The 24,790-nt window shown below is 41.8% G+C and overlaps 1 protein-coding gene across 4 annotated transcripts in view; it reads left to right on the top strand.

Moving 5' to 3' along the window:
* gdpd5b (glycerophosphodiester phosphodiesterase domain containing 5b) overlaps window positions 1-24,790 on the top strand; it is an 85,113-nt gene that overhangs the window by 42,384 nt on the left and 17,939 nt on the right. For all 4 annotated transcript variants that reach the window (XR_008563685.2, XR_008563684.2, XM_054742878.2 and 1 more), the window contains exons 3-10: window positions 9,969-10,072; window positions 12,482-12,575; window positions 12,686-12,745; window positions 13,082-13,180; window positions 13,754-13,847; window positions 16,273-16,418; window positions 17,735-17,817; window positions 23,795-23,945. Coding sequence is in view for 2 of the 4 variants with exons in the window: in XM_054742878.2 (XP_054598853.2) it covers window positions 9,969-10,072; window positions 12,482-12,575; window positions 12,686-12,745; window positions 13,082-13,180; window positions 13,754-13,847; window positions 16,273-16,418; window positions 17,735-17,817; window positions 23,795-23,945 (831 nt within the window). In the remaining 2 variants the exon portion in view is untranslated. The remainder of the gene's footprint in view (window positions 1-9,968; window positions 10,073-12,481; window positions 12,576-12,685; window positions 12,746-13,081; window positions 13,181-13,753; window positions 13,848-16,272; window positions 16,419-17,734; window positions 17,818-23,794; window positions 23,946-24,790) is intronic.

Raw genomic sequence — 24,790 nt, 5'->3', positions numbered from 1 at the left:
AAGAGAGCAATATGGATTGTTCCTCCGTCAGTCCCACCTCGGGTTTTATTCAAGATACTGGTCTTAAAGAAAGGAGGGTGGGGAATGAGTGCCATTTTGGATCTTCGTGCCCTGAATTGTTATTTCAGGAACTACATGTTCAGGATGCTCACTCACTCATCTCTTCTGAGGTTGGGACATGCAGGCGACTGGTTTTCCTCAGTTGACATAAAAGATGCTTATTTCCACAAACCAATGCATCTCCCACACCGGAAGTATCTGCATTTTACATTCCAGGAAATGAAATACAAGTTTCTAGTGCTCCCTTTCGGGCCGTCACTCAACCCAAGAGTCTTTGTAAAATGCACTGAGGCAGCTGTGGCTCCACTCAGAGAGAGGGGCATATGCATAGCTACATACATAGACAACTGTCTTGTGGCCGCTCCAAACTCTCAGGAGGCGGTTCACCAAACCAATGTGGTGGTGAAACATCTGGAGCATCTAGGTTTAGATGCTCAGATAAACAAAGAAAAGAGTGTCCCGTCTCCCACTCACATTCACAGTGCTAGCCCAGTGCAAAGCTTTTCTGTCCCAAGAGAGAGTCTGGACTATGCAGTCTATGCTGGCTCGGTTCCACAGGGAAAATATTGTTATGCTGAAACAATGCTAGAGGCTAATGGGTTTAAAGGCTTCCTCTGTGGTGGTGTTACCTCTCAGTCGTCTATTTGAGGGGCATCCAAACTAGGGATGCACCGATCATGTTTTTTGCTGCCGATCACCGATACCGATATCAAAGAATGCTGATCACCGATACCGATCACCGATACCGATCACGTTCATTGGCCAGAAATTTTCTACAACATTATAATGAGTGCTACAAACTACATAATCTGGGAATAAAGGAAATGTAACCTAATCTAAAATGGTCTGTATGACCCCCAAATTCCACTACCTCCGCTCCGCTCCGGTCCGCCCCCGCCTTCCGCAGCCACTCGCTTCCGAACTCAATTTTTACTGGTACCCGCTCTACAACGGCTCCGCTCCGGTGCGGAGACCTGAGGGGGACAAACAAGCATGCGCGGGATTTTCGAGATCTTGCGATACAGTCCGAGCAATAAACGCGGAAGTTAGATCCAAACACCCGTTGTGTGGGAGAAACATCGGCATGAGCTGTTTAATCTGCCCATCATTTGTGTTGAGAGATCAGCAATGTTTGGATCAACAAAGTGTGTCTACTTTGACAGTAGAAACTGTATTTATGGCTTACTTTTGTGCATTTAAACTTCAGCCGCCATTGATAGTTGTTAAAAGTTGTTAAACCTGGGCATATGAAACAAAAAACGCCTTTTGTTTATCGATTTATTGTGAAAAACGGAAATTGTGCTCGCTCCTTTTCCTGTTGGGCCGTTGTGATTTCTGTCCATTTACTGCGGAGGTGCTCCGGCATCCGGCGAAAATAGGATCGATTCTATTTTTGCCGGACGCCGGAACAGAGGGCGGCGCACGGCGCCGCACTGCCGGAGCACGGCCGCAGTAGTGGAATTGCTCTGATTGACTACAACGGGACCGATTTTGCTCCGGAGTTCGTGTCGGAGCGGAGCGCAGCGGAGTGGAGGTAGTGGAATTTGGGGGTTAGGGTTGTCACGGTGTGAAAATTTAACCTCACGGTTATTGTGACCAAAATTACCACGGTTTTCGGTATTATCGCGGTATTTTTTTTAAACATGCTACATTTTCACACAATTAAATAAACCCTGTATATCAGGAAAATATTGTCCTCAGTTTGTGTCTAAATTTTGCCTAAAATGTGTTATTTTGTAATTAAGTTGTTTATTTGTTTACATTTTCCCCTTCAGTCTTTAAAATACCAATATTTGCCCATAACTTCTTATTTTATGTCTGTTTGATGTCATCATTTTAAAAATATTAGATCAGATGATACTCAGTACTCAAGTAGCCTTCTAATCAGATACTTTTTTACCCTTACTTGAGTAATAATCCCTATATCAGGAAAATATTGTCCTCGGTTTGTGTCCTTCCAGTGAGCTTTGCAGATGTGGGAAAATGTCATCAGGCAGTAATCATTGTTAAATTCATAATTATTCTCGGAGAGAGACCAACTCTTATCTGCCCCTGGGAGCCCCGTAATGCATAGCGTCATTTCAACATGGGGGTGTCCGCAACACGGTTTATATGCAGGTAGCGGCGCTGCGGCTGCTTTATATAGCCACTCGTTGCATTCTCCCTCAACCCAAATCCTCGGATCACGCATTTTAGCTAAAACGCTAACGTTAACTTGCCTTGCGTTGACTGTAGAGTTGTGGATGATGGTCACGCAGATGTGTCATGAGATTTGAAGCGTTGCTGCCTTTCACAGACACTTTTTCTGCACGTGCTGCAAACAGGATAGCCGTCCGTCTTCCATAAACTCCCTCGGCATTCTTCAAATATCTAAAAGATGCCTGTACTTCCGACTTTGTCTTCTTTGAGGGATAATAAATGTCCTCCTGAGCGCTGCCGTCTCCTCCTTTGACCATTATTTCAGCTTTAGCTTCAAGAAAGTTTTATTGTAAACAAAGCGTGCATTTGCCGCCGGCAACTTCAGCCGATGATACGGTGGCTGGTAAGGGTCAACGCGCCTACACCGCAGCCACGGTAAACCCACCAAGATAATATAGTTTTTTTAAAAACAAGACGGTTATTATTGTCAACTTTTTTTCTTTTTTTTTTACCGGGGTTTAGCGCTACACTGGTTACCGTGACAACCCTACCTGATCGGTTTGCTCTGATCTATTTTGAAAATTCCGATCAAAACCGATAGGGGCGCTATCGGCCGATGCCGATCCATTGGTTTATCCCTAATCCAAACATGGGTGTCATCTCTCAACCTGGCCTCACACAACGATGGACATCCGAGTAAAGGTTGTCTACTGGCTGCTCATTGGCTCTCTGTCGATAGGAAAACCCTGTGTTCCTGTCCCAGGGTGTCCCCTTAGGCACTGTCTCCACCCAGAAAATGGTAACCACAGACGCATCTCTGACAGGATGACAAAATTGTTTGGAGCTGATGGATGTTCATCTAGCTCTGAAACACTTTCTCCCTTGGCTCAAGGGAGCCCATGTTATGGTAAGGACAGACAACTCCACACTGGTGGCCTACATCAACAGAAAGGGGGTCTGATATCCCCCGCTTACACTTGTTGGACACAAACTGATTATTTGGAGCAGTTTGAACCTGCAGTCTTTGAGAGCGACTCGTATACCAGGAGCTCTGAATTACGGAGTAGATCTGCTTTCCAGAGGCAATATAATCTTTGCAGACTGAAGGATTAATCCCAAAGTGGTGAATCAGGTCTGGATGAGGTTCAGTCAGGCAGTCCTGGATGTATTCACAAAGAGGGAGAATGCTTAGTGCCCACTTTACTTCTCCCTGCAGGATCAGGGAGCTCCACAGGGGGTGGATGCCCTGGTGCACAGGTGTCCAAGGTCTCTGTTCTATGCGTTTCCCCCAGTGGCCCTCATACCCCTCCACTTTAGCTAGGGTGAGGAAGCAAGGCCTGTCCATAATCGTAATAGCGCCACAGTGGTCAGGCAAACATTGGTTGGTGGAGATTTCCCAACTCCTGTGTGGTTCTCCATGGCAACTGCCAGTCTGCAGGGACCTGTTGTCCCAGGCTCATGGGGAGATATACCACCCACTAGCGGTTTTAGGCACGGGCAGACAGGGCAGTTGCCCGGGGCGGCATTTTTTCATGACACAAAAGGGGCGCACAAGCGCGGAGTAAAAAAAAAAAAAAAGGAAATCTGCGCCGCACCGAGGTTTTCTATTATCTGTCATATGACAGTGTCTGGATTGGAAACAGCAAGTTGGCGCCCCCTGCAGCTGCAGGCGCTCCTGCTGACTGAGAGGGTTCACGTGCTCCGTGTGTCTATGAAGAACAGGAAGGGGAGGGGTGCGGCGGGGGAATTCACCTCTGCGTCTTTCCCAAATGAAATGAGCGTGCAGGGGCTGAATCAACTGTATTAACATGGCTAAAGTCAATCACATCTTAACGTTCTTCCATATTTCATTCATAATATCATAAACACAGGCCTATCATTCTTTCAGGTTTCTCTGAATTGTGTGAAATGGCCGAATAAAAAAAGGAAAAACAAAACGATTTTGTGGTCACCCCCCCATCAAGGTCAAATTGTTTAGTCCTGACTAAAGGAAACTTACTTAGTCAGGAGCCAAACAGAAGAGATTAACATAAAAAGGCTAAAACCACCAGGTGCCCCATTCAGGGGGAAAAAAAGAAAAAAGAGCAGAAAGATAAAGGTATGTAGCTCTCATGATGCATGTTTTCAATTTTTTGAACCAGTTAACTGGGATTTTAACGGTTAAATGCGGTCAACTAATTGCTAACAGAGCTAATAGGGCTGAAATATTTAAACGAATATTCAAATGGTTTGAAAAAAGTCCTTGAATCGTTTTTTACTGATTCAAACTAGGATTTGTTAAATGCTCACTGCAGCCTGTGGCCTGCCTGAACAACAACAAACACATGTTGATCATGTTCACATAATAATAAATAAAACAATTCTACAAGCAGAAGAAAACACCCCAGTCACCACTAACTCTCCTGTTTATTTATTGCAGATGGCTGCACTGATTATTTTTACATGATTTGTTCTGTAAAAGTTGGCATTTTTGGTAGTCTACAGTTTTTTATGTCAGTTTAAATTACAATTTCAGAGGCAATTCTAAAATATTATGGATCATGAGATCTATTGGAGATCTACCCCAACTTTTGGACTGCTCTGCCAGTCACTGTGGCTCAAGCTGAGAGGAGCTTTTCAAAACTTGATCAAGTCATACCTGAGGTCACCTATGTTTCAGGGGCGGCTCACTAACCTGGCTCTGATTAGTATCAATCACTCAGTAGGGGAGCAGATTTCATGTGATGACATTATTGATGATGTTGCATCAAGGTTAGGTTTTAATTTTAGTTTGTGTTTTCTGTTCTAAGTGCAATGCTGTAGTGATTATCTTTAGTTTGTTACGTGTGAAATATTTTTGCTATTTAGAATATTTATTATCTATTATGTTCATATATTCTTAATATTTAGTTATTGTTTGTTTTTGTATATTTGATTCTATATATTTTGATACAGTATATAATGTATAGTGCTTTACATTCTGACAACTTCATAGTAATTAATGTAAATATGTGCAACTTAGAAAAATGAATGTTCAATAGTCGTTCTAATAAAACATGCCTGTTTGTAGAAAACATGCGTGTGTTCATGCAGGTGGGGTGGTGTGGTGGTGGTGGTGGTGGGGGGGGGGGGGGCGGTTGGGGGGTGGGGGGGCGCTCAAAGGGGGCCTTGCCCGGGGAGTAATTCGATGTAGAACCGCCACTGCCACCCACATCCAGAAAGGCTGGCCCTGTGGGCGTGGCCCCTAAGTGGCAAACTCTTGAGTGCAAATGAGCTCTCAGCTGGTGTTATCGACAACAATCAGTGTGCCAGAGCTCCATCAACCAGATCTCTGTATGCACACAAGTGGAAAGTGTCTGAAGCCTGGTGCTCTGTTTCTTACTCCACCTCTTATTAGTGTACAGTAGCAGTGATCCCGCCATTTTTACAAGACCTCGTGGAGAAGGGCAAAACCTTGTCAACCATGAAGGTATATCTGGCAGCTATTTCAGCCTGTCTCACTGGCTTTGGCAGATAAACAGTGGGCCAACATCCATAAGTGTGCAGTTTTATGAAAGGGACACATCATAAACTGCCAACATCCAGGCCTTTGGCTCCACCATGGAACCTTCCCATCGTTTTTGAAGCTCTGCCCTGTTCTCCGTTCCAGCCTCTGGAGGAAGCTGAGCTTTGTTTGCTATCCCTAAAAATGGCTCTACTACTTGCTCTACCCTCAGCTAAACGAGTTTGTGAGCTTCATGCACTTTCTGCATGAAACTTGTATGCATTTTTTCCCGCATGACTCTAAGATCATTCTGCAACCCAGCCCAGCTTTTGTTCCAAAAGTAGTGGGTTCTTGCTCTCCAGTAGGGCTGACTGCATTTCATTCTCCTCCTTTCACTACAGATGAGCAGAGGTGTCTGCATGCCTTGTGCCTGGTGCGTGCACTGAGGGTTTTATGTGGACAGGACACATGGTTTCAGGAAAACCACCAGTTATTTGTAGGGCTGAAACGATTCCTTGAGTACCTCGAATAATTCGAGTACAAAAAAGCCTCAAGTCAAATTCTCTGCCTTGAGGATTTGTTCAATTAATTCATGGCTTTGCAATCGCCCAGGGTCATGTTTCACCCAGACCGAAATAAGTGACGCACTTACACACTGCACTGAATGCACACGCGAGTAGCGAATGTAACTTGACTTTCTCTTAAGCCATGGTGGACAGCGTGGACCCAGTGGAGTGCAAAAAAGACAGAACATGTCAAAGGTGTGGGACCATTTTTCACGTCATAAGGCGGAAAATGTAGTCCAGTGTAATTACTGTAAAATGGATTTAGCCTACCACAACACCACATCCTCGATGCTGCAGCACCGGACCAGGAAACATCCACATGTACATGTCACTTCTTCAAGCGGACTCGGAGGTCCGCTATATATTCTGCGGACACCGTGCGACTTTTTTGTTTGTAGCACTCAGTTTCAGCTCACACTGTGTGTCTGGTAGCAACACGTCGGACCTATACATGTGCTAAAAATAGTCGTTTTTACACAACACGTCTGACTTTTTATTGTGTTGTTATTGATGTCCGTGGTCCCTCGGGATTGCTGCAGGAGGACACAGGTGTTTATGAGAGTGGTGGAGGAAAACGAAAGAAAGTAAATAAATGTTTTGTGATCAGTATAATTAGACATAACCACGGCTAACATGCTTTCTCGACAATCCTTGTTATTGTGTGAGAAAAAAAGTGTAGAAATGTGTGTTAATAGGGAAATAGCTTGCGCTTGCGCCGTGAGTGGTTCTGGTGCAGTTTGGGCCGCAGTTTGGGCCGCAGTCGCTCGCAGCGCTGCTTCAACAGGTATCCTCCTAGTTTTTGTCTGGCTTGCCAGCAGGCTAGTAGATTCTCGCACGATGGGGAAATCGGCTCAGGTTGTATACTTATTTCTTGCACAGGCATGTGTTTCCTGTGAAGTAAAGTTGAAGTGCTGAAAACTAATTTTGAATACAACTTGAAGAATAACTGGCAATTGCTTCTTATTTTAAGAGGTCTTTCATATTTTATAACATGCTATTTGATATAATGATTTACAAACACAAACGGGTCACTTATTAGAGTACTCGATTAATCGATAAAATATTTGATAGAGTACTCGATTACAAAAATATTCGATAGCTGCAGCCCTAGTCATTTGTGTCCTGGGCAAAACCACAAGCTGGGAAATCTGTGTCAAAACAATGTTTTTCCCACCCAGCAAGGGCCTCAGTCCCCGTCTGGTCTACGTGCACATTCCACCAGGGGGCTTGCGTCCTTGTGGGCCCTGTTTAGAGGGGTCTATATTCAGGAAGTGTGTGCAGCTGCCTGCTGGGCTTCTTCCAACACATTTGCTAAACTCCACAAGCTTGATGTGACCGCTCCTGTTCTGGCGCATTCAGTCTTAAGTGCAGGCTCTCATGCAGCGGTCTCTTGCTGATAGGTCACTGGTAGCAGTTGTCATTGGAACAGGCATGTCTGGCAGTCCGGGATTAGTCATAACCTTAAGTTATATGTTATGAAACCGCTAACATTTTTCAACAACTGGGCATCATTTAATTCAACATTTCAATGGATATATCCAAAGACTAATGGTAAAAACTACACATTGTCTCTTTAAATTTACAGAACATTTCTATATTGAACTGTAAGTAGAAATGTATTATCTAGGGTATTCAGAGCATATCTGGATTTATGCAGGAACTTTTCATCTTAGCTGAGTGAAACTAGAAATGGATAAAACAATAAACGACAAAAAAGGAATTAAATTATATTTCTATGTCTTCTACAACATTTGCTTAAAATTTTTGGTGAGATATTTATTATTCTATCATGACCTAGAGTGCAACTTAAAGATCTGTCTTAAAATAGAAATGTGATCTTTTAAGTTTTTTTTGTTTGTTTTTGTTTTTTTTAGTTCAAATGTAAATAGTCTTTTTAAAAGTTTGGTTGACTGAAAATACATTCTTCAATATTTCTGATTTATAATCCATCACTCAGTTTTTCATGCAGGCTGAACATGAAAACAGTCTTCTACACCTATCTCCTGTGTTAGCTTCTGAGAGATAATAGACGATAAAATGCTAGGATATGAAAATCCTCATATCTGTGTCACACTGTAAATTTGCATTCATGGCCTCGCCCAGCTTGGCTCGGGCGCCCACAGGAAGACTTCTATTTGTCTTATCTCTTTTTTTTAGCAGCGAGGAGAGAGAGCAGAGTGTGTCTTGCTGATAGTGATTTTGCAACATGGCTGAACACTTTCTGTTAGCCAATCAGAAGCGAGGTGCGTGCATATCATTAATAATGAGTAATCCTGCTGTTTTCAGTCAGCCTCTGCACCAGCAAACTTGTGCATCTCAGAACAGGACCATTCATTCATTCATTTATTATTTATTTAATACTTGGAAGGCATTGATTTACACTAGAGAACACTGCAAATGTATTGGAAAAAATGAGTAAGCCACACCTTTAAAGCCCACTTCAACTAATAGAATCAGGCTGGGGCGGTTGTTTTTCTTTGGTGTTTTTTCAGCCCTTCAGAGGTCATAGGGTTATGATCCTGATAGTAACCCCAAAATTCCACTATCTCTGCTCCACTCCGGCACGAACTCTGCAGCAAAAACGGTCCTGTTGTAGTCAATCAGAGCTGTTCCACTACGGCAAAAATAGGATTGATTCTAGTTTTGCTGGACACCGGAGCACCTCTGCAGTCAATGGACAGAAATCACAACCGCCCAACAGGAAAGGGAGCAAGCACAACTTCCGTTATTTCACAATAAATCGATAAACAAAAAGCATTTTTGCACAGGTTTAACAACTTTTAACAACTATCAATGGCGGTTGAACTTAAAATGCACAAAAATAAGCCATAAATACAGTTTCTACTATCAAAGTACTCACCCTTTGTTGATCCAAACACGTGCTGGTATCAACACAAATGATCGGCAGATTAAACAGTTATTTTCGATGCTTCTTCCACACAATGACTTGTTTGAATCTAACTTCCGCATTTATTGCTCGGACTGTATCGTGAGATCTCGAGAATCCCGCGCATACCTGTTTGCGCACCTCAGGTCTCCGTACCGGAGCGGAGCCGTTGTAGAGCGAGTATAGTATAATTTGAGTTCGGAAGTGAGTGGCAGCGGAAAGCGGGGGCGGAGTGGAGATAGTGGAATTTTGGTGGTGTCTTCAAGTCGACTTTCACAACCAAGTGATTTAATGCTGTCTGCACTGTCAAGATCTTCTTGCAGTCTTATACTTGCTTGATAAGGTAGTCTGGCAGATTTCCCAGTGTTCTCCCTAAAACGATAGGTGTTCTTTCTGATTATAGTAAAAGTCAGAAGGTTCTTGAATGATTCGCTTAATGTATCTGAGATACAGAAACGGGGATGTCTGTCTGAACTCTCTTGTGGGGCTTGGAAGGGACCTCGGCTCGTCTGTGCCATGGCAGATGTCTAATGTTAAAAGGACTACGTCTTCAGGAACGGTGCACAAGAGGGAATGAAAGTAATTAGTCAGGTCGTGTGTGAAGTTGGTAAAAGGTACTTCTTGATAATGAGCAAAGTGTATAAGGGAATAGTTTCTGGGAAGTTGACTCCAGACTTTCATTGTAGGTTAACTTTAAATAAATAAAAAACTTTTGTGGAGTCAAAGTTTTACTGCCTGATGGAATGTTCTAGTGAGTAATTAGAATGTTCTCAACCAATTTAAAAATGGCTTTTATCTGTTTTAGTACAATTGTTCAGAGTAACTAATGATTGCTTGACTCTTCTGTGTTTAGTGGGAGCTGCTGTGGTCTCTCATCCTCCTCGTCACCTTCTGTCTCCTGCTCATCTGGTTCTACTTCTGGTGGGAGGCGCATAATGACTACAACGAATTCAACTGGTGAGTTGCACCATCAACCTGAGGGTTCACGTGTGCCGTCCAGTCAAATTAAGGCCGCAGCCCGGCTGGGCTTGTTGTTGTGACTGTAAATGTCCCAACCATTCTTGTTGGTTTGCTGAGTCATGGGTTTAAATGGACCTCTGCCTTAATCTGGTAAATGGCCTGTATTTGATATAGCACCTTCTAGAGTCCTGGAACCCCCCAAGGTGCTTTACAACACAGCCAGTCATTCACCCATTCACACACATTCACAGAAACCACCACATGGATTATAACAGATGAGTCGTGTGGTTCTCCATGCTGCATCATCCTGACCCAAATCAAAATTGAGATAATGTAACACATTTTTACAAAATACATTAACCATAAATTCACTTATTGTGGTCTCTAAAAATTCTTTGTATCTTGTTGTTTTTCAGCATTTAGTAGTTCATGAATCTCATGTTTAGTACCTGATCTTTCTCTCCAGCACCTTTTCCCAACCCCCTCCTCTCCCTGCTGCTGCTCTCTGGGACCTGTGCAATGTCACCTTCTCCCCATAATACTGTCTTTGTCTCGGTTACCTTCCCTCATACCCTCCTACTGTAGACTTTCAGTGTTTTCTCACTCATGTTTTTTGCTCTTTGTTTTGTTTATAATGCAGATGTTTTTATGATTATTTTTTAGATTTTGCTCTCTAAGCTCCTTCCAACCCTGCTTTTATTACCACACATTTAGTTGTTTATTTCTTCCTAAAAGTAATTTCTAAGTTATTTTATCTTCATGGACCTTACAGAGGTCCCACACATAATCACTGCAGTGATACTCCTGAGCTAATACTGTACTTATAGTGGTGTAGCAGCAGGGAGTGTCCCAGCACAGCCATAGTACATATTTCCCAAGAGGTCTTGGGTCGCTTGAATCACAGATAAGGTGTTACATCTGATTAATGCTTAAATCTCTTGCTGACCAGGCAGAACACACACACACACACACACACACACACACACACACATTTCATCTTTTTTTTCCCCATCCACAGCTGCGCTCCTATTTTTACACACTGCATCACACATTTAAGCATTACAGCGGTGAACAAAAAGTACATATTTGGGCGTAGAGGGGTTGGAATAAAACTTCATAAATCCAGACCAGTCGAACCCTCCCAGGGTTTCTTGAGTTTTAACGGTCTCTTCTGTTATATCAGATGTTTTATGCAATTCTGTTGTCTGGTGAAATTAATGTTACTGCATTGAATGAATTATCTTAGTATCTTTTTGATTGAGTGGTAATTTATAATTAAAGTCTAACGTGTATCTCGGAGAGGCAGGGATATTCAGATGCAAAAATTATAGAAATTGACCATTTTCTGTCCCCGAGTGAGGGAAAGCTAGAGAGTGAGATTGACAGGTGGATTGGTGCTGCGTCTGCAGTGATGCGGGCGTTGTACCAATCTGTCGTGGTGAAGATGGAGCTGAGCTTGAAGGTATAGCTCTGGATTTAACTGGTTGATCTACATTCCTACCTTCACCTATGGTCACGAGCTTTGCGTAGTGATGGGAAGAATGAGATTTTGTATACAAGCGGCTGAAATTAATTTTCTCCACAGGGTGGCTGGGCTCTCCCTCAGAGATGGGGTGAGAAGCTCGGTGAGGGGCTCAGAGTAGATGCCCTCGTGGCTTGACCCTGGATAAGCACAGGAAAAAGGATGACTGGATGGAAGGACTTTCTGTCTCTAAATAAAAAGGCAAAACCCAGAATAAGTTAAACATTCAGAGAATCTGAGACTTTTGTTGGCAGGGGAGAAGGCTGAGCAACAAGGAATGACTCTGACCTTTTGAGGTGTTTTCAGTACTGCATTAAAAACCCACACCAATCACTCCATAGGCACAAGCCCTTGTGAAAACAATCGTTTTCCAAGGACTCACTTTAAGATGCACTAAAGGGTCGTCATTACTCAGAAGACGGGCTGTCATCCATTTGGAAAGTTAACCTAATCATAAAATAATCTGTATGGAAATCATGGATGCTGTTTCTTCTAGGCTAAAGAAGAAAGAGACTAATATGTTTTCTATCGCATTAGAAACCAGCATCTGGGACTGTATGGCCGTACAGAAATGACTTCAGCATCGCTGAAGCGCACAAAGTGTGAAGTAATCCAAATGAAAGTCTTCATAACTACTGAACCACAGCTGCACTAATGTTCTCAAAGGTTTTCTTGCAATCTAATTACAAATGTATGTTTTTGCATTGGAGCAGGCTTTTTATACTATCTGTTTGTTACTCAGGAAATGGTATAGGAAACTGAGGAAACTCTAAAAGTAACATGGATACCTTGTTTTCTCCAGTGTGTTCACACTGTTGAGAAATGATGGAATGTGGGTTGGTGGCCATGACAAGAAACATGATTAAATATCTTGCCTTCTGCAGGTTTCTGTATAACCGCTCTGGGGAATGGAGTGATGGCACTGCTCCCATCTTAGCTACCACCGCTGCTGGCTTCACCTACATTGCATTTTTAATGGTGAGTCCCTCTGAACTCACCAAAGGATCTCTTGTGCTCATCAGTGAATCCGTGTTTAGCACACATATATAAAATTATCCTCTGTGTGGGTGTGTTCTTTCACTTTTCAGGTTTTAGCACTTTGCCATGTTGCACTTGGACAACAACTGAATTTGCACTGGCTCCATAAGGTAACGTGCCTAGTGTGTATTTGTGTAGGGTTGGTTGATGAAAACTGTGAATTACAGGGGGTGGGTGGCTATTTGTTTTATTTTCTGCATCTGTGTTTATGTGTTTAGATGTTTGTTTTTGTAGATTTAAAAAATCCTGAACGGTCAGCTGAACTTGACCTGAACTTGGTTTTTCTAGAAGCAATCAGAAAAAGGACGTGTTCTAGTGTCCTGATCAGTAAATGCACAACATTCCTTAATCATTGTGTAGGCTGTGGAAGGCCAACTCGCTGCTCAGTTTTTCTGTGTTAGTGTGTGACACTTTTCTTTGATCTCTCTTCCTCTTTGTCCACACAGATAGGAGTGACTGCTGCGTTGCTCACCACCATTGTTGGGGTCATATCTGTCAATCAAACATGGGGTCAAGAGTGGGATGTTGTCCCCGTCTCTCTGCAGGTCAGATGAAAAAGACAATCCCCAAAGCCATTGTTGACTTGACACAAGTGCTGATGCAAAGTTTTAGTATGAAATCTATTTTGTAATGCAGACATACACACCCCAACACACACTAAATCTATGCAGGTCAGTCCTTCATCATGTGTTTATGATTGTATCCCTGATGGCATCTGGAGCTAGATGGATTGCTCTAAAGAATTTTTTAATTTTTTTAAAATTTTTTTAAACCTTGGAGACGTGACCCTCAGGCCGCACTGAGCATCTTGTAGTTTTTTAACAGGCAAATCAATATGTGAGAGGCTTATAATTAGTACATTTATACAACATTAATGCACTACCAGGAATGTAAGAGTTAAAACTTTCCACTGAAAGTGGGGTCATTAAAAATTCATCATCTACAAATATATCTCCTAATAGTGTTGTAAGTGTCTTGGCTCCAGATAATGGCTGCAGGTTCATTTCACTCTGTCTTATTTACCTTTTGTCCCTTGTTTCTTTTGCTTGATATTGCATCTTTTGGGTGAATTGTTTTCCATTTTGTCTCCACATCTCTGAAATCTGTTTTCTGTCCAGGCTACAGGTCCGTTCCTCCACATCGGGGCCCTCGCTGCAGTCACGGCACTGTCCTGGATTGTGGCAGGACAGGTCGCCCGAGCAGAAAAAACAAGTATGTCATGAAGTGTGTTCATAATGTTTTGTCCATGAATACTAGCCTAGATATCTAAACAAACCGTAGTGGCAGGAAAAGATTTCACTCTGCAGGTCGGTCAAGCCACGCTACATTGTAATTTCAGCAGTTCTAATATCGGCTAGCTACACTCATCTATATTTATAGAGGGTTAGGGGGGGTAGGCTTAGCACCAGAGCTCTGACGGAGAAAAACTACAAAGATGACGTTTGCTCAAAAACAGCGCTCAGGGCTCAACGCCTTTTAAGCCTGGCAACCACAAGGCCTTGCTTGGCCCCTTGCCAGGCAAAGCGTCCACCCCCTTCCCTGTTGTCATGGACAACGGACGGTAGCAGTTGTTGCATGAATTGTAATTGTTATGGTTACATCATGTTGCACAGATAAGAAACTATAGAATGGTTCACTAGTACACCATTGTCATGTTTTAAGCGAATCTCTGCCATTTTAAGTGTTTTTCCATGTAAGTGCTATAAATATGATACCAGCTGTAGATATCTTCCTTTGTGACCTCGTTTTAGAGGAATATCTTTTATGCCCTACAGAACTAGATGAATAGTGGCTAGTCAATCTCTAAGACCAAAGTGTGTAGCTGTGTAATAAATTGAATAGCACACCACCTTTAATTGGGTATTGCACAATTACTTGGATGGAATTCTGCAGGTGTTTAGCATGTAGCACTTCTGGTGCATCAGGGGTCTAATCTAGCCGCATCAATCATTTTGCTGATGTAATCATTGAGTGCATAATTGATAGTGTTGTAAAGATTTATAAACTAGTATTTGCATTTGTTTGGAATAAGAGGTTTAGCAGCATCATGAATATATAGCTATTTGGAAAACAGACAACAATATGTACAGATAAATTATTTCTGAGCTGTGGAGTGCTGCAAGGATCAATATTAGGACCAAAATTATTCATACTTTATGCTAATGATATAAATAAGGTTGTAGAAGATTTAGAGATAGTAACATTTGCTGATGATACAAATGTATTTGCATCAGGAGAGGACCTAGCAACAACTAGTGAATAAGGTAGGGAATGAAACCTATAAAAAGATGGTGTGACACAAATAAATTAGTACTAAATTTGGACAAAACTAAAGGCATGGTCTTTGGCTGTGGAAAAACAGCAAAAAATCCAATTAATGGTAGATCAGTTTGAAATAGTACAAGTTGAGCAAATAAAGTTTTTAGGTGTAATTCTGGATAATGAAATTAGCTGGAAGCCACATCTAAATTATATTCGTGTAAAGCTGGCGAGGAGTGTCTATTGTGAGAAAGGTAAGGCATTTGATATACACTATACTGTGCATTAGTGGTACCGTACTTATGTTACTGTGTCGAAGTACGGGGAAATACATATAAGTCAAACATGCAAATATTGGTTAGAATGCAGGAAAAAGCCATAAGAATAGTAACTAAAAGTGGGTCTAGAGAGCACACAAATAAACTGTTTTTTAAAATGCAAATATTAAAATTTGAGGATTTAGTTAAGTTTAGAACAGCTCAAATATTGTATAAAGTAAAACTATTTTTCCAAAAGGATGCAACCTAGGAAGGAAGCCATCAACAGTGGGAAGATAGTAATTATTTATATGATTTGAACACAATCGGTTAAATTCATCAACCAATTTTCTCTTTCAAATGCATCCCATTAATCAGGAAATGCATGCAATTTACTTGTGGTTAATGGGCAACTGCTCCTATTGGATGGTCAAATACTGGACACGACTGAGTTGACCTGGCTCTGTGTGAGCGATGGAAAACTACTGCTCAGTACATTAAATAACTAATGTCCTGGGTTTAATTCAGAAGAGATGGTGATGGAGAAGCCATTCAACACAACAGTAATGCAGAGCAGCATGTAAAAATCAAAGATGCTGGTATGTGTGGTGTAGATGGAGGCTGTGATTCTTCTGTGTGTAATAAGAGTTGGCCACCCGACCCCTCCCTGGAGCTGACCTTGAAACAGATATATTGCGGTGTGGGTACCCACACTCGCAGCCATCATCGCTCACTCACTAACTTGGAGGTGGGTTCAGTTATCTTCTTTGCTACTGATGGAGACATAGCTGGCTGTGGTGTGTAGCTTCAGTACTACAGTCATTGTTCCTACATCTGGAAAGAGGCAGCTGTAACAAATTCCAGCACGTAAATCCCTGCAGAACTACGTGGTGTTATTTTGGTACACGTTCTGTACACAATTAATCAGATAAATGAGCTTTGCTGGAAAATATTTCAAGGTTGTATGTTGCACCAAACTAACAAGCTGCTCCGTGTTTGCTTTGCACACTGATAGTGTTATCAAGTATCTATGCAAGCATGCTCACCTTCTAAAAATATACAACCTCTTCCTGACTACATTGTGGACACCAACTGTACCTGTGTTTTGTGCCTTCTGCCAGTCTTCCAGGTGGTGGTTGTGCTGCTGTATATCAGTGTGTTGCTAGGACTCTACGTGGTGCCTCTGTACATCTCCTCCCCCTGCATTATGGACCACAGCACACTTAAACCACGACCAGAGGTTTTCGGCCACCAGGGAGCCCCCACAGTGAGTCGACGTAGATCTGACTTGCACCATGTAGGAATGCAAATCAAACCTTCTGAAATATTTAGCGACCCGTGTTTACTTCATTCCGTTCTGTTACCTAATTTTAGTGTAAATGCTCAGATTCAAATCTCTGAGGTATGGCTTAATTTCTCGTAGAAGGATTTATGTTCTTTCATGCAGCTTCCCAACCAGAGTTATGCAACGCTTGGAAGGAGAAGGAGGCAGTTATTTAAGACAATTACTCCGTTAGGAACACACCCTGCTTCTGTGGTATTTCTGAAAATAATAATAAATTAAAATCGATCCTTCCAGAAGAATCTAAAATTAGGAGTGCCTCTGAATGGCTAAAGAGGAAACGGACACCACAGTGCTCAGTTTCCCAGAATCACTCCTTATTGATTATGGCAGCATTCCTGTCCCATGTTCTGCCGTCGGTAGCTTTACTCACAAGGTCTGACAGGAAGATGTTATTCTAGTAAGAGATGTTTTAGTATTGATCTTAATATTGATTTTAGTTAAAGAGCAATCCGCACGACTGACCTTTCTCCTCTCCAAATTCCTGAAACGTTCCCACAAAGTTCTTTCTTTATATCATCTTGTTAACAAATTTACTTTCACTGTGTTTGAAAGCCAAGCTTCACAATAATATAAAATTTATAAGAAGTAAGTTTTTTTTTTTAGCTTTGAATGTGTTTTTGATGAGGTTTTGTTTGAATTGTATTATGTGTTTAATAGGCCTTTTCCAACAGCCTAAAACAGCTCAGTACAGCGTGTGTTGACTCGGCTCACCTCAGAGCAGTTGGTTTTCTCTTCCAGCACCTAGACAATAAGTGGGTGTGCCCCTCATGTTGTGCAGGTGGGAGGGTCGACCTTTACTGATCACCTCCTGCCATTTTTGTCTTGAGTAAATGGTGTGATGTAATCTGTATGCTGCACAGAAACGCAAGTCAGCACAAAAATGGTGCTCATTTTTATGGCTTTTTATCAGACTCTGAAATGGCTGGAGGCAGCTGACCGAAAGCTCCAGAGCAAACAGTGACTCCGTCCCTAGCCAGTCAGCATCCGACAGTCGCAATGCTGGCCTGACTCAGCCCTTGGAGCCAAAACAGAGCAAAGACTGAAAAGTAGAGCGAAAGTAGGGGCTGTTGGAACAGAACCGAACCGTGCTGTTTGAAAAAATGGCCAGATTGAATCCAACCCTCCCGAGTTGCGTTGAGTAGTGCTGTTGGAAAAATCTCATTAGTTTGAGTTTTTAGTATTCTACTAAATATGTGTAATGTCTGTATGTACTTTTTTCTCTACCTGTGTGCTTCTAGCTAGCTCCAGAGAACACATTGTGGTCTTTCCAACGAGCTTTGCAGATGAACGTCACAGGACTGGAGACTGATGTAGTCATCAGGTACACACAAAAAAACATTAGTGCATTAACACCGAACAAACACGTTGTTTCACCTCTACATCTGGTTGCATAAATACAGAAGTGATGCGTTATACATGCTACTTTATCTACATTTTATTCCAAGCATCAAAGAGCAGAGTGTTTTATCTTCATAATGATGTTATACACATTTAAAAGGAATAACAGTTGATAATGTCTAAAACAAACATTTTACAAACACATTTTGGGACTGTGTCACAAAGGGTTAAAGGACCCAGTTGTAAATCAGATGTCTGGAGATTGTTTCAAGGCATCACGTCTGATTGTCTGAGCTCAGAGACTCTAGAAAGAGGAGAAACTGATGAAAACTTAGTATACCTGATGAATCATGGATAGTGGCTGTAAATGTCTACTCATGCATGTACACAGGCAGGGTGTGTGTGTGTGCGTGTGTGCGTATGTGTGTATGCGTGCGTGCGTGCGTGAGCTGCCTACTGCTGCAGAGGGCATTATTGTTAAAAGGGGATCTTTTTCTTCTATAGTCCGTCTTATATACACGGTTCCTGTGCAATACTGGAATTTGTGAGAACACTTTCCAGGTCTGATAAGGAAGTAATATAATACAGTAAGTAAAGCTGTGTAGGTGAATAAGAAGGTCTTTGTAGATCTTGCCAAGTTTACAGAAAAAAACGTATGCTACACAAGTCTGGAGTACTTTTGACTATTTGCAGTTTTCACTGTGTGCATTAACAGGTGAAATTGTTTTATGATGATTTGAACTGTGATTGATGAATTGATGATTGATGAATGATTTAAACACATCTGGAAAATGTTAAAGATGAACTATGTAAGAATTGAGTAATAGTGACATCCTGTAGTCAGGTTTGGTTTGGTTTCTCTGGGTTGCCAGATAGTGATAGGAAACTGAAGTCTGTGTTTTAACAACCATGAAAGACTAGGTGTTTTCACAATTATGAACTACTTTTAAAAAAAAATATGCTAGACCATACCAAGTTTATTTCTATAGCACATTTTAAAACCGCATGACAGCTGACCAACGTGAAGAATGGAGAGACAAGATACAACAATGATAAAGAAACCAGCATAAAATTTAAACAGAGATACAATTATAAAATCTGTGTTCAAAAGCAAGATAACGTAAAATAGTAATATATGATAGTGGAGAAGGAATACAGCAACGTTAGAATCACAAACTTAAAAACTGTATAAACCAGTTTTATTTATTTATTTATTTTTATTTATTTTTTTACATCAGAACATGGTTATTATACAATGAATATAGAAGGAGTGGTTTTACCTGGAGAATCACAACAAAAATAAAACATACTGTAATTGTAAAAGCAACTGTGTACGAAAAAAGAGTGGAAAAAAAAATTAGATGAGAAGTTTGTATTTTTCACATTCGTACTGTGAGGAGCCAAATGAGGAACTAAATTACCATTTTGGCCTGGAGATCCCAAGATTCCCTTATAGAAGCTGGCAGGAGTATCCACGATGAAGGAAGGCTGGTCTGTCGATGGATGACTGCTTCTCCAGCACAACTAGATCAATCAGAAGAGGTTGGCTGGAGTCTTTATTGTGTCTGGAATGATAGTAACAAAGCATAGAAAAAATATTATTTTACATCTTTACATCATATGGATGACCTTAAGCATTAGCATTCCAGTTTAGCTCATTACTGCAGCTAGCATGTCCTTAGTTATGCTAATTTAGACACCATAGAAGTTATTTACATTGTCAACCCAAGATGTGCTGGTGAAGGGTCTGAGTAATGCTAATTGTGATCATACAACGGCTGAAACGACTTGTTTTTGCTGCTGGATGAAAATAAAGACTAAACTCATTCATAACTGTGATAAACGTGGTTTAAAGATAGCATTTACCTTAGCAGTAACTAGAATTTGAAGATGGGAAGACGATTCACTAAAACATTGGAGATTATAAATCCTGTGCTTTCCACAGTAGTAATAAGCTGATCATTTTCATTTTCAGGAGCTATTATTTATTTGTGGTAATAAAACGCTAATGTATGTAAGCAAAACAACAGAAAATTATAATTATATGATTTTAATGTCAGACAATTTTTATGTAATAAAATAAACAAACCTTGTACAACAGGTAGCATAATTAGTAGTGTTTTCACATCTTAACACCACCCAAAACCTCTACTTACCCACAACGGCAGGACAGGAATGCCCTGGGGTTCAGCGGCGAAGCTGCCTGACCCAGCCTCTGTCTCGGGGCTGCGGGCTGTGAGGTCGGCTGACAGTGGGGCTGATACCGGGGCGCTCAGAGGTTATAAATACTGAGTATTTGAACACTCCTCACATGTTTATAGACATTTTGTAACAAAGTAAACACAAAAGGTAAGCGCGCACACTCACCGAAAAGTAAATAATACTAACTAACCACCGCTAGCATTGATGCTAGTTGGCTTTGAGCTGCATGGGTAACAAAATGTCATCTGCTTTTTTTGTTTGGTCAAACAACAAAATACTAGTTCTTATCTGTCTAGGAGAATTCTGAATCCCTCCTGAAATTGATTTGGTCCAAACAACTCCACCGTTGAAAATAGTTTCCATTGTTTAGCTTTGTTAATTATCCTGTTGTTCTTCAGTCTTTGGGAAGGATGGAGGCTTCTTAGGTTTACAAGAAAATCCTTCAGTACTGCTCCGTGTGCCGGCTTCAATTCTCTCCACAACATTGTTTCAACTAACCAGAGGGGAGAGAGGCTCCTCGTGGCTGGAGTTGGAAGTCTGTGGTGGAGAGTGGAGGTGAATAACAAATGCAACACAGCAGTGGTGTTGGAGACGAGGCAACACGCCTGGCTCAAATATGATTTGCTCTGGGACCTGGAAGAGTTGGAGGGGCGCTGTTTGTTAACAGAAAGACCGTCACAACCTGGCCATTTTGAAAACAGAAAACCTGGCATTCCTCCCTGAAAAGGAGATCTTGTTATTATAACCCTCCCAGCAATGTGATAGACACATTGGACTGTCTTGTGATAATTTTACTGTCCAATTCTTACATGTTTTACCTTTAAACATAATTTATTTTAAACCAAAAATGTCTTTTTTTCTATGTAAATCAGTAATGCCCTAATGGCGACAGGCTGCATGGTGGGGCAGTGGTTAGCACTGTTGCCTCGCAGCACGAAGGTTGCAGGTTCGAAACTGGGCTCGGCTGCGGCCTTTCTGCGTGGAGTTGCGTGTTCTTACCATGCATGCGTGGGTTTCCTCCGGGTACTCTGGTTTCCCCCACAGATCACAGCATGCCCTATAGGTTATAAATTGTAAGTTGCTTTGGATAAAAGCGTCTGCTAAATGAATAAACATAAACATAAATTGTCTGGTCTGAGAAAAGCTGGTATAATATGCCATAGATCTGTTTCCACTGTCAGAACTTCAGGGTAATTTTACCAAAACTTCCCAGCATGCATGTGTCTCCACTTCACCTGGCTGGCTGAAAGGCCATTTACTGTGCCATTTTTTAATGTTTATTTTTAAAATTAGCAATGTCGTCGCTCATGGTAGTGTCAATGAGCGGCTGAGCGCTGCGCGTTCCTGCGACATGGAAGCGCTGAGCCGAGCTGAGTGAAGTTGGCTTCCAACCCACATCAGTCTAGTCTAGTCTCAGCTTGTTAACAAAAACTCCCGTTTGTCTCGTCATGTTTTAGTCACCAAAGAGCTATTTTTAGCTCATCAGCATCTCTTTTTCGTTATGAAAAAAGGCGCATCAACGGAATCAATTTGTCATCGTTTTCATTAACAAAAACAACACTGCACAGCACTCTGTCCTCCAGATAGATTAAATTGCTGTACTTCGACAGAATAAAATGCTTTTTGGCACTGATCAGTGACATCACTCACTGCCGAAGCAGTCGTGATAAACTGGCATCTTAGCAAAGTCCTGAAAGGGCTGATTGTGTATGGAGACTCAACAGCTGAGAGGACTGGGCCATCATATTTCTCGGTCAAATTTCTCCTCCCAAAAATTACCCTGAAATTCTAACAATGGAAATACGCCTAAAAAAAACATACCTTAAATTTGCATGTCCCAATCCACTTAAACTTTGATAATTTATAAAGGTTGGTGGCAGTAATGCTTCCCAAAAAACGATATTCCAAGCTACTGGTAATGGTGGCTCAAACTACTGCTGATGTCACTGTTGGATGAGAGAAAAACGAAGAAGAATGTCAGAGCACACCCAATGTTTCAGGATGTGTCTGGGACTATCCTGACTTTGAATTAAAGCTGCAATCAAAATAGAATAGAATTTACAGGGGGTGGGGTTATTTGAATTGGATGAGTCTGGCAGGCCAGGCTACCCTGGACTGGTGCTGCCTGTTGGAGTTGCCGTAGTGGCCAGCCACCATCTTAGATGTGTCTCCATTCGCTCAGTGAATTAATACTGATGAAGGTGCTTACCCAGGTAAATACATTTTATTATGCTTTTTTCTTTTTCACAAAATCTGACACATGGTATGGCATGATAATTAAAATATAAATATAATTAAACTAAATAAGTAAAAATAAATGAAAATATAAATGGGTTAGAAAAGTGAATAATAATCCCACGTGATCTGTTTTCAGTGGTACGCCAGTTGTTGAAACCATTGGCTGCACAACAACGGGTGTACATAGTTGCTCACTCTGACTTTGGAGAGTGAGAAGGCCTATCCAATATGGTGGTGATGCTGACTCATTCGCCAGCACCTAATGGCACGTCTTTGTATTCATGCCTACAGTGTATCATTGTACAGCCATCAGAGTAAACTGGCAAATGAGCATGCAGCTCATATTCACATCAGGGCTGAGTGGGCGGGTCAAACCATTCTTTCCATTGTGGGGCTTTATGCAGTTGTGTTCGACCATCTGTCAGGGCTCTTGGGTCATTGTGAGCCTCAGCAAAGTTAGCTCGAACAGATTTTCAATGGCAAAATGATCATGTCTTCTAGAACCCCTTTAATGACTTGGAAACCCACAAAAAAACAAAGGCCCACGCCATTTTCCAAGTGTATCTTTAATTAAAAACTTTTTATAGATGACCCAAAAATGGCTGAAAATATTCATAAAAGCAAGCCTGGAAAAACATGGAGATTGTATTGGAACCCTGTGCACGTGGCAGTAAAAGTTTGTCTAAATTTTCTGTGATATTTGGAGTCGAGCTTGTGTGAGAGCTCTGGAATAGATGAATAGGTGAATAGATGTAAGCTGCTGACAGGTGAGCAACTGATAGTGCTGAGTAATTAGGCCTGATGACAGCCAGAGGGACACTCTCTCTCTCTCTCATGCGCGTGCACACACACACACACACACACACACACACACACACACACACACTCACACACACACACACACACCTATTTTCCAACAATGTTATGTAACTGCTTTGTTCTGCTGTTGTCTGCTAATAAAGCTCTGTTGTTAGTCACAGTTAGTATTTAACTTCGCATTTGGTTTTGTTCTCTTGTGTGTTTAACGTTCATGCTCACATTATGTTTGTTATTCAAATTTAAAGTCACGTTTAGACTGATGTGGATACCAGATAGTGTGTGTGTGTGTGTGTGTGTGTGTGTGTGTGTGTGTGTGTGTGTGTGTGTGTGTGTGTGTGTGTGTGTGTGTGTGTGTGTGTGTGTGTGTGTGTGTGTGTGTGTGTGTGTGTGTGTGTGTGTGTGTGTGTGTGTGTGTGTGTGTGTGTGTGTGTGTGTGTGTGTGTGTGTGTGTGTGTGCGCGCGTGCGCGTGTGCGTGTGTGTGTGCGTGTGTGTTTTGAGATAAACTGTAAAGAGGCACATCAGAGTGTGTCTCATTCTTAGACTGGGTGATTTTTAGAGCTTTTCCACTTTAGTTTTTACTCTTTGGCATGACTGGATGATAAAACACTAATAGCTGAGATAACAGAGGGAGAAACCTGCATATATCAGTGAGGTAACTAGTTTATTCAGATGTTTACTGTTCTTTACACTCCATCACTAGTGTTGATGGTGTGCCGTTCCTAATGCACGACCCCACCCTGCGGAGAACCACAGACGTGGAGAAGGTTTTCCCAGATAGACAGATGGACGAAGCCTCTCGCTTCAACTGGACGGACCTGCAGCAGCTCAACGCAGGACAGTGGTTCCTCAAGGTAGTTGCTAAAACACACTACAGATCATTCCAGGATTAGTCTGTGTGTGTGGGGGGGGGGGGGGGGGGGTGGTGCTAAAATACTATTAGCCCTGTGTCACGGACACGGTGTACTCTCTCATTGATCGGACATGTTTTCCTTTGGATTTGTGGAAAATGCTAAGTATGAAAAGTTAATGCTGGATGGATTACCTACAAAAGGCTTATGAAGTTTAGAGTCGCTGAAAAACCATTTTTATTATTTTTGATTATAATCGGTCACTGAGTTTTTCATGTAGGCTGAACATGAAAATAGTCTCCTACACCTATCTCCTGCTTAGCTTCTGATAGAAAATAGACAGTGAAACTCTAGGATTAGAAAAGCCTGACAGATCTTTGTCACACTGTCACTTAACATCCATGGGCTCACTCATCTTGACTCACGACAGGGAAGCCTGTTGTTGTTTTAGCGTCCAGGAAACAGCAGAGAACGTCTCGGCTAGTAGAAGCTAACCGTTAGCATTTGCAACTCCTCCAGGCTTGTGTTTATTTGTAGAGCCAAAACGTCAGTGTTGCAAAGCAAACTGAGTCAGGAGTAGTCTCATTGCTGTTAGCCAAGCCGAGGTGAGGTGTCAAAATAAGAGTCAAAATCCTGCCGTCTGAAGCTGAGCTCTGATGTGGCTCACTTCTAGTTCCTCTGGTGCACCAGAGCTTTGTTTCTTCAGAGTAAGACTTACAAGGCATTCATTCCTACTAGAGACCACTGCAAATGGAATAATTAAATGAGTGATCTACTCATATGGGTAGTTGTTTCGCTTTGCTTTTAAATGGAATAGTGAACAAATGGGGACAAACGAGCGATGCATG

This window comes from Nothobranchius furzeri, chromosome 13 (genome assembly GCF_043380555.1).
Source record: "Nothobranchius furzeri strain GRZ-AD chromosome 13, NfurGRZ-RIMD1, whole genome shotgun sequence".
NCBI classification, from domain to species: Eukaryota; Metazoa; Chordata; class Actinopteri; order Cyprinodontiformes; family Nothobranchiidae; genus Nothobranchius; species Nothobranchius furzeri.
The sequence above is the reverse complement of the archived record's forward strand: the minus strand, read 5'-3'. Positions and strand labels throughout refer to the sequence as shown.